The sequence below is a fragment of the Ciconia boyciana genome, chromosome 8, assembly GCF_034638445.1.
Source record: "Ciconia boyciana chromosome 8, ASM3463844v1, whole genome shotgun sequence".
NCBI lineage: Eukaryota > Metazoa > Chordata > Aves > Ciconiiformes > Ciconiidae > Ciconia > Ciconia boyciana.
In genome coordinates this window covers 45,807,289-45,816,554 of record NC_132941.1, presented here as the reverse complement: position 1 = coordinate 45,816,554, position 9,266 = coordinate 45,807,289, and the positions used below count along the sequence as shown (strand labels likewise).

The 9,266-nt window shown below is 52.2% G+C and overlaps 1 protein-coding gene across 2 annotated transcripts in view; it reads left to right on the top strand.

Annotated features, from left to right (window-relative positions):
* Nucleotides 1–3,393: 3,393 nt before the first annotated feature.
* ANTXRL (ANTXR like) overlaps nucleotides 3,394–9,266 on the top strand; it is a 63,139-nt gene continuing 57,266 nt past the window's right edge. The window contains exon 1 of one of the 2 annotated variants that reach the window (XM_072869734.1): nucleotides 3,394–4,103. In XM_072869734.1, the coding sequence (XP_072725835.1) occupies nucleotides 3,943–4,103 (161 nt within the window). In that variant the 5' untranslated portion in view covers nucleotides 3,394–3,942. The remainder of the gene's footprint in view (nucleotides 4,104–9,266) is intronic. The other variant, XM_072869733.1, reaches the window with a different exon arrangement.

The following is a 9,266-nucleotide window of genomic DNA, read 5'->3' as shown; positions in this document are numbered from 1 at the left end:
TGAAAATTACTGCTTCTTAGAAAGTACTCGCAGGACACAAAATTAGGAATTTGTCTGAGGTATGAAACGGTTTGTGGCACAGCTGGTATCTAAAATAAAACCATCAAACGTCTTGTCATAATCAAATATTCCCTAAATCTGGACTAGCGACATTGCTTTTGAAAGATGTCGTTCCACATAAATGCCTTTAACGCCTGGTAGAAAATTCTTATGAACATGTTGACAAATGAAATAACCCGGGTTATTTGATTAGTGTCCATGTAATCTGAATATTGGCTTGTATTGGGAAAAGAAACGTCAACCCTTTAATGCTTTTGAAAGGACGGATTTTCGCTGCAATTAAAGAGTAATCTTATACCAATAAAGAATCACGCTCTACGTGTTCTGTGCTACAGGGATTAAAGCGGATGAAGTCAAGAGTTTGTGTTTTCTTTTAAAATTCAGCTCAGGCAGAACGAAGAAGGTGACAGAGCATGACGGGGGTTTGGTAGCTGACCCCGCTCTGGGAAGACCTGCATCTGCCACCCTCTCCGGGACGGGTTTCCGTGCCGGCGGCACCTCTTAATGCTTCTTTGGGAGCACTTTCTGATTTGGGGTGCAGGTGTCAGGAAACCGAGATGAAAAAATCCCCACTGCACTTCGTATCACAGGAGTTTATGTTTTTGCAGCCTTTATGCAAATAGCTACGGGAGGCGTAGGGCGGGATAATTAGACGTTGTCACCTGCCTTACGGAGCTTGAATCCCTGTGATACGGTGCGCCGAGGTAACCTGTGTCCCAGGGTAAGATCCGCATCATACGGTCAGCTCAGCTGCTGATGGTTTGGCTTTCCTTCGAGCGATACGCGAGCAAATGAGCCCGGGCGCCCGGGTCACCGGCAGTGCCGGGGCCGCGGCTGCGGCCCCGGCCCGCCTCCCCGCTCCCCTCCCTTGGACAAAAGCACCCACCCCCCACACCGCGCTCCGGTTTCGGACCTGTCAGGACTGCCCGGTACCTGTGACAGCCACTGGCGGGGCTTCGCAGGTCGGAAAACCTGTTTAGTGGCAGAGAGGAGGCTGCGGCGCCGGGAGGCGGCTCTGCAGGGGCAGCCCGCAGCCCCCCGCCGTGCCCGGCCTCCTCGCAGGGGCCGGAGGAGCGGGGAAGGGCGCTAGCCCCGCACTCCCGCGATGTTTTCGGCTGAGCTCTAACGGTGGCAGTGGCTAGCCAGCGGTAACCGCGGTGGTACCATTGCGTTCGCTAAAACATGCCTCTCTCGCCGGGACCGCATACCCTTTGGGGAAGGCAGGTCAGGCAGCCTGCTCTCTTTGCAGAGTAAGGTGATTTATTAGTGATCAGAGAAGGGCGACGCACATGATCAGAAAAGAGCTAGGGCCAAATTTTTCCTCGTAGTGCCTTATCATTCTGCGTTGGAGACTGACACTTTATTTTACGAAACAACCAGAAATTCACGCAGCACGGAGGGAATCTGAGGCTATTAGCATTTTCATTTCGTTTTGAAAGGCCGCGGTGGCGGCGGGGGACGACGGCTGCTTCGGGCAGGGGGTGGCGAGGGCGGCCGGGGCGCGGTGCCGGGGCTGCGGCTCCCGGGGACCGTGCCGGCTGCGGACGCTAGTGGGCACCGTCGGGGCCGAAGCCCGGCGGGGCGGGAGGAAGGGGGATTCCCGCTGCCCAGCAGCCGCTTGCTCATTTTTTGTGAATGTCACCAGGGAGGATGTGGGTTTCTTGTATTTCTCCATGATCTAAGTAATCGCTGGGTCTCAACTGGCCAGTGCACAAAAACCTTTAAAGTGGTTAGCTCAAGAAGTGCGTTCAACTTCTGGCTGTGCGTAGTTAAAACTGGGCGAGCGGCTGAAAACCGGTGGACCCTCTAATCTTTTCTTGATAAGTCCCCGACCGCCGCCGCGGGTGGACGTGTCTGAACTCGGTCCAGCACAGAACCAGGGAACTGAAACCAAGATGCTTTTCCCGCAGTGCAAACTTTACTTCAGACTTGCGGGCGGCAACCTACACCGCACAAAACACGCTTGAGGGGTCCCACCGGGTCCGACGGGGAAGGGGCTCTGCGCGGCGGGGGCAGGCGCGCCGCGTCCACGCGTGTCCTTGTCGGGCGCAGAGGGAAAGGGCACGCCGGCGGCGTGGGGACAGCCCGCCGCCTCCCTACGGAGCCGCACGCCTACCGCGGAGCCGGCAGGGCCCAGGACAGAGCTGCCGTGTGCTGCGGGGAAACACCCCACAGGCTCACACCCACACCCCGCAGCCCTCCCAGCACCTCCCCGCAGGACAGCGGGTGAGCCCCGCCCGGGTGGGCCCTGCGCCCCCTCGGTACCGGCTCCGTCGGGGAGGAGGAGGTGCCCCTTTCTGCTGTTGGCACGTAAAAGCGGCTCCTGGCCGGAGCGTTACCGCTCGCTTCCCGGGTGAAGTGGTCCCCAGCGAAGCGATGGGTGCTTGGGGGGCAGTACCGATGGGGCAGCCTGCCAGCACCCCTCAGGGGATGGATTCCCTCGACCTTGACTCGCGTCCAAAAGCCTCCCCCCAAGAAAGAGAGAGAAACGTCTAGTCCCGGCTCCGTCATGCAAAGCGCCTCTGCTCGCGTCCCTCCCCGTGGCTCTTTTCATTAATTAGGGGCCGCAACGGGTGTGGGGGAGGGGGAAGCGGCTGGAAGCCACTAATTATTACAACTTGGGAGACAGCATCCAGATGAGCCGGGTCAGCTCTTTAGGGCAGTGCTTTGTAACCTGTGTGTATCAGGCGGGGAGTGATTATGCTACTGTGCAAAGCCTCCATTAAGAGATTTCGTTTCATCAGTACTCATTGCCTGCAGGATGTGTGCAGGCTCCAGTGTGAGTAAACTAAGTTTCTTTACCACGGAAAAGAACCAATGTGCTGTGGCATAAGAGTCGTGAAAACCTGTCCTTACGCCCACCCCCAGGCAATAACCTTTTTAACTACACTCATCTCCTGCAACTCAATTTTTCACAAGTGCCCTCTCGCGTCGTCACCCCAGCCCCGGTCTGTCACAGGGTTTTGCAATGATGCCCATCGTTCCTACAGCAACTTCTTTCCGCCCCGGGGGCGAACGCCCCTCGGCCCCAGCCGCCTCAGGACCCCCGTCGCTCCCGGAGTCCGCGGGCGAGGGGCAGAGCAGGATCCGCAGCGATGCCCCGCAGTACAGCCAGGCTGCCCCTGCCCTCGGCCGGGCTGCCCTCCCGCCGGCGGCGGAGCCCCCCTGCCCCTCTTCCCCCTGCCCCTCTTCCCCCTGCCCCTCTTCCCCCTGCCCTGCCCCGAGGGCGGCCGGCGCGGAGCCGCCTCCGCGGGGAGCGCGCACGGGCGGCGGGGGCGGCTGCGCTCCCTTCCCCGCGGCGGCTGCCAAGCGCCCCGCGGGCGGCCCGGGAGGGAAGGAGGGAGGGAGGGACGCCCGCACTGTGCCCGCGGGGGGCGCGGAGAGGCGGCGGTCCCGGGGCGCAGCGGTCCCTAACCTCGGCCCCCTCTCGCAGCAGCCTTTCCCACATCGGTATCCCGGAACAGGAAAGTCCCAGTTCAGCTTTCCCCCTAAGATCCTGTCTCCCCCCTCCCGCTCCCCTCCCTCTGCCCCTTCCTGCCTCTGGCCCTTGCGAGAGGCGCCGCTTCTCTCCGTGAGAAACGGGGCTGAGCCGGTCGGGGCAGCCGCCGAGGCGGCGGGGCATGGGGACGGCGTTCCGGGGACCATCCGGCCGGGCTCAGCCCCCAGCTCTGAGCCAGCAGTCCGGTGCCCGGCGGGCAGGGCTACCTTGAGCACGCAGGGTTGGGTCCTGAAGTTAGTGATTTTTTTTTTTCCCCCCTCTTCTTTCTCTCCCTTCCGCCCCCCCCGCCCCCACCCCCCACCCCCGGTGCTTCCGAAGAGCCCGTAAGGTCTGCAGCGAGAGAGAGAGACTGGCGGAGGAGGGAGAATTAAGGAAGGGAAAAGATGGCGAGTTGCAGGAGCAGCGTGGAGAAAGCAGCGTTTTTGTGCTGCTTCTTGCTGGCAATGGGGAGCCTAACCTCCTGCGCCCGGCCGGAGGAGGAGGAAGAGCAAGAAGAGCAGCGCTCCTGTCACGGTGCCTTTGATCTCTACTTCGTCCTGGATAAGTAAGTGACAGTCGCATTTAAAAACGTTTATTCACCCTTCAGTGCCTCCTTGCAGCAGCAGGGACGTCGTGTCCCCCGTCTCCCCGGGTGCCTTCCCCCACCTCCCCTGGTGCCAGACGTGATGTGTGGGGCAGGATCCTTATTTTTGCTCCCCAGAACTTGCACGTTTCCCAAGTGGAGCTTTTAGGGGAGCAGTGTGCTTTATCCTGGGTTAGTTGCACATGCAAACCTGGGAAATCGGGTCATCTCCAGGTTGTGGTACGTGGGCTGTGAGCATTGGATTTGAGGGGATGTTGGTCAGTGTCCCCAGCACTCCTGGAGTTTGGTGTCAGGACTCGGGTTGAGCGCCGAGATGTCACCTGTGGGCTTTAGCAGTGCCAGAGCTGTGCAGACATGCCTAAAGTTAAGACTAGACTGCTTGTATGTAGTGGTTGCTTTTTTACAGACTCGCTGTAAGGTTTTATAAAACTTGTTCCAAAGAAGTTGAGCAGAAACTGTCTAAACCTGTGTTTGAGTTTCATCTATTAAAATAGGTTGGCAAATACTTTTCTTTAATACTGTGTTAGCCCAATTTAGGTATGGCCCGAGGGTATGGCTAAGCTCACATTCATAGGCATGTTATAGCAAGCACTAGCAAAGTGAGTGGTAAACTGGTGCAGCCACAGGTGTTTTTCAGAAGGCACAAATTTCTGTTTCTCCTGGTACACTGCTCTGGCTTGGCAACCAAGGGTTAAACTCAAGGAAGAAATTGTTAGTCTCACCATCACTCGGTGTGATGGTTGCATTATCTAATACATCCTGGTTTCCATATGTGAATTGGTGTTATGAAAGACTGAAGCATTTTCTTCGTGATTGTTACCCATAAGCCAGGTAGGAGGGCTGCATTGTGCTGTTTCCCGGTTGGGAGAACTGTTCAGTCCATCAGGCCTTCTGCACAGCCTGCATGAGGCACAAAGCCACCATCACTCAGGAGACAGTACATTCCCATATTCAAGAAGAAGACAAAAAGTGTCATTAAGTAGTGACTCTCGTTTTAGAGCAAAAGGATCTGAAGACCAAAGGCATTCTGCCTTTCTAAGAGATGCACTAACACACCATGTGGTCATTGTTTTGTTTTCTTTCACTAAGAACTTGCTCCTGAAGTAACCTGCATGTCTAGAAAGAGCTCTGTGGGGAACTCAAATTCATTCTTGCCCGGCTTTCAAGAAGTGGCTGGTACTGTTGTTATGCTCACTTCCCATATTGAATTCCCTGTAACAATAAATGTTGGTGATTGCAATATGGGTTCTCTCTGTGACCTGGTATCTGTCTTCCACAGTGCGATTTCCTTGTCTAAAACAGCATTGTGTACCCCTAGCAATCACCACACTGCGCTCCTATGCTACTTTTCATCTGTAGCTCAGAAGGCACTTTACTGGTGTGATTGCTGTTATCACTCATGTTGTATTTGGGGAAATCAAGGCAGAGGAGAGAGTGATTTGCTCAGAGTTACTGATATGTCAAGCAATAGAAAGTTGGTTGTGTAAGAAAGTTCCCCTTCAGCATTGTGGACATGAAATCATACATGTTCTTCTAGCAGGCTACAGGTCTTGTATCTTGGCTCAGGTGCTATCTACTCAGTACATTGGTCCACTGGAGACTGGATCTGATTATGGTTAGAAAAGTTACGCACTTTGGTTCCAATGGGAAAATTCTCTTTGGCTTCAGTCGCAAACTGAGTCTTTATAACCTTTGAGAGGCTGAAAGACAAACTCTTTCGTAAAAAGCTGCAGTAAAAGTTACTTGGGCCCCTGAGTGGTTTTAGAATCTATCCCTGCTCCTACCGAGTCAGTGGCAGTGTGGCGGCAAAGCTGCTTTTGGACTCAATGAATTGCATTACAGTCCGTATGGGTAATATTAGAGGGCCAGATCTGAGGAGCCATAGGTACCATGCTGCCTTCCTGCTGTAACCAAATGCATGTGGTGCTTGGGGCAGGGGGGCTGGCTGAGGGGGTTTTTAGTCCCAGCTGTGTTCTATGACATCTGGCACAGCACAGGGAACTTTATGGAGGCAGGGAGAATTGACTGAGTGGATAGACTCTGGATCTTGAGACAGTTCATCAGGAAGGAACGAGATAATCCGTTAGTGTTGAGAAGGGTCGGGGTATTCCTGGTAGGGAGAAGGCAGGAAGCCAGTCAGAAGCAGCTGGTCAAATCTGAAAATGCAGTGGACATGTTTTTTTTAGAATTGGATCCATGCTGATACATATCTGGGAAGAATTCCGTCTCTAACTTCTAATGGGAGAATCCCCAGAAAAACCCAGCCCTATACACCACAGAGTATCCCCACATGGCCTGGGGATTGCCTCTCTTCGTTGGTGCCTCACCAGTCTGGAGTTAGGTGCATTCAGTCTTAATTAGCTGTCTAACAATGGGATCGAAGCATTGGCTCTCTGAAGACTCCAGGCTTTAATCGTGCGACCCTGTAGCGTGCTCTTTAGCTGAATGACAGGCCCTGTCTTAAGTCAGCCTGGGTGAACCAAAATGACTTTAAATCTGCTTTGCTTTGGTTCCCCATAGAAAGATGTAATCTCACATAAGTAGGAGACAAATTAGAAGAAGACAACAAACCTTTCTCCTTATGCATGTAAGAACTGTGTGTTACTGCAATGACTTTATTGGGGCATGATTTTTCCTTTTCATTCTGCCAGGCAAAGTCTGTGGGGATTTAATCCTGCAGGCAACGACCATCAGATGGAAAAGATCATCTGCCGGTGAAGTTATTGGTATAATATATATGCTGCCAATTAGAAAAAGATACTCACTGATTCCTTACAGTTTTTCTCTGCCTGTAGTTGATTGCAGCCCTTTATACTAACTCCATGGGATAGGCAAGATCAGAGCGGTGGAACTAAGCCTTGAATGTCCAAGAAGATGGCATGGTGAAAGGGAAAAGCAGCATGTGTGGGAGGGAGACCTGTCACCATCCTCCTTAGGACTGACCGTGCCAGAGCCACATTAGGACTGCCTTGTCTCTGGGGATGCTTAAATGAGCAAATCTCCCGAAGCTACGAGAACTGGACATTTGCTGGCTGCAGAGGTGGCTGCCTAGAGTCTGCAATCTTGTGCTGTCTGTATGTCATACTTTGGGTTATTCGGGCTTGAGCTTATTTGGAGGTGTAGTGGAAGACTTTGAAGTATCATACTGAAGCAGCAGAAATTTTTCTGTTTGCAGCGAAGTCACTCCCTCTGCATGAGGTAAGGCAGTATACTGTGCAGTTGGCATACCCATCTCTCCTATGGCATGTGGTAAAATCAAGTCACATGTGATATCAAAGATCTCATGTGTACCTTTAAACAAGCATAGCTCTTAGGCCCAGCATAATGGATAGCTGAGTACTTCTCACTTGCCTTGGTTGCTTCATTTGCTTTGGTTGTCCAGGTGCATGAAGAACTTGTTTCAGTCCCATCCCAAACTGCCGAGGACAGGTCCTCTTTGGGATTTGATTGCTTGACTATTCAGGCCTCGTAGTGACATCCTCGTGCTTGAGTATGTAAATAACTTTAATCCCTGCCTTGCTGTTAACATCCAGCTGTTGTTTGTGATCATGTTGAAATGCACTTGCACAGCAGAAAGGATGACTGACCTCTAGTGTTTTCTAATTATAACAGTGCCTGGTAGCATCGTTATGATTATTAGTGCAACAAATAGAAACCTTTTTAAGGTAAGGACTTATAACTGCCATAAATATTCGCTCCTGGCGATGCTTGGCATGGCAGATCTGAGCTGCAGAGCTGTCTGTATTTTGTGTTTACCAAGTATGAAGACTTTTTAAAAATTATTTTTTGACTGTAGGACAGGATGGGAAATGGGGAGGAAAAAGAATGTGATATAGTTGAAAGTATTTTCTCATTTTTCCTGCTGGGATGTTTGCTAGAAATTGTTTGGATTTTGAGGGAAAATGAGCTGCACAGCCTTGGGAAAATGTTTTCTTTTTCCACAGCACAGACCATGGTAGTGCAAATGTCTTGAGTTAAGGCTCTGGGCAATTTACTTTTAGAGCAGCGATTCTAACTCTTTTGGGGGGGCCTCACCTAACTACCCTTTCTCCACTCCTCATCTTGCCCCTGAACTTCTGCGTGGTCCCTCTTTGGGGTACTCCTGTCTCTTGGGCCCACAACAATATTGCCTTTCACATCAGTTTTGCTTTGTCTCCTGCACTCCCAGGAGCTTCCCTGTCAACAGCAACTTTGGGGAGACATCAGTACAATGTGGCCTTCTCGCTTGTAATCTGTTTTCCAGCTGCCTCCCTTTAAACTGGGTAAGCCTCACTCCAGAGGTGAATGTCACTGCTAGGGAGCTGGTGGGGAAGAGCACAACCCCTGATCAGATGGGAAATTAGCCACCCTGTCCTATCTCCTTCCTGATTTTGGCCCTTGGGTCTATGCCCCCACTCCCCTCCCCGACCTCCCCGTGAAAAGCCAGCTTTGTGGGGGAGGGAGGTGTTGGGTGGGAAACAGGTTGATGCTTCCTAACTCACTTCAGGCAAGCCAAAAAGCCATCAGAACAAAAGGCATTTCAGTAGCTGCTATTCTGTGCCAGCTTTTATCATTTGAAGGTAAATATCGTGAATTGCTGATCTCCACATAGCTTGTTTTTTCACAATATGCCATATTTTAAGCAAAGAAGAGGGTTCAGTAAACATATTTTGTGTCCCCCTTCCGCCTCCTGCATGATTTCCTTGCCAATGATTTGAATGAATGTAGCGCTCATGAACTACAAGTACTAGTGAGAGCAAGTATTTTTGGCCTTAGGCTCTCACTGTAGCCCTCTGCATTTCTTCCTGCGTCCACATAGTCCCAGTCCAAGAGTGTTAGGATGGAGCTGGACCTGTGGGAACTCCTACAGCTTCTCTCTCCATGCTGTCTTGGTCCAATGCTGTTCTGTGTGTTGGTTTTACGCGGTGCGTGAGAAGAGTGTGGCTAGGAATATTGTTGTGGTTGGAAATTGGACTGCTGGCAGAGTGCCTGAACACATGTTCTGGCACCTAATTTAATTGCCTTTGAAAATCTCTTATTGACTGACTTAAAAGACTGCTGAACTCCCTTTTCTGTAAGCAAGAATATCTACCTACTGCAGCCAGACTTCGGTTCATCGTAAGATGTAGGACCTGTTGCAGGTCA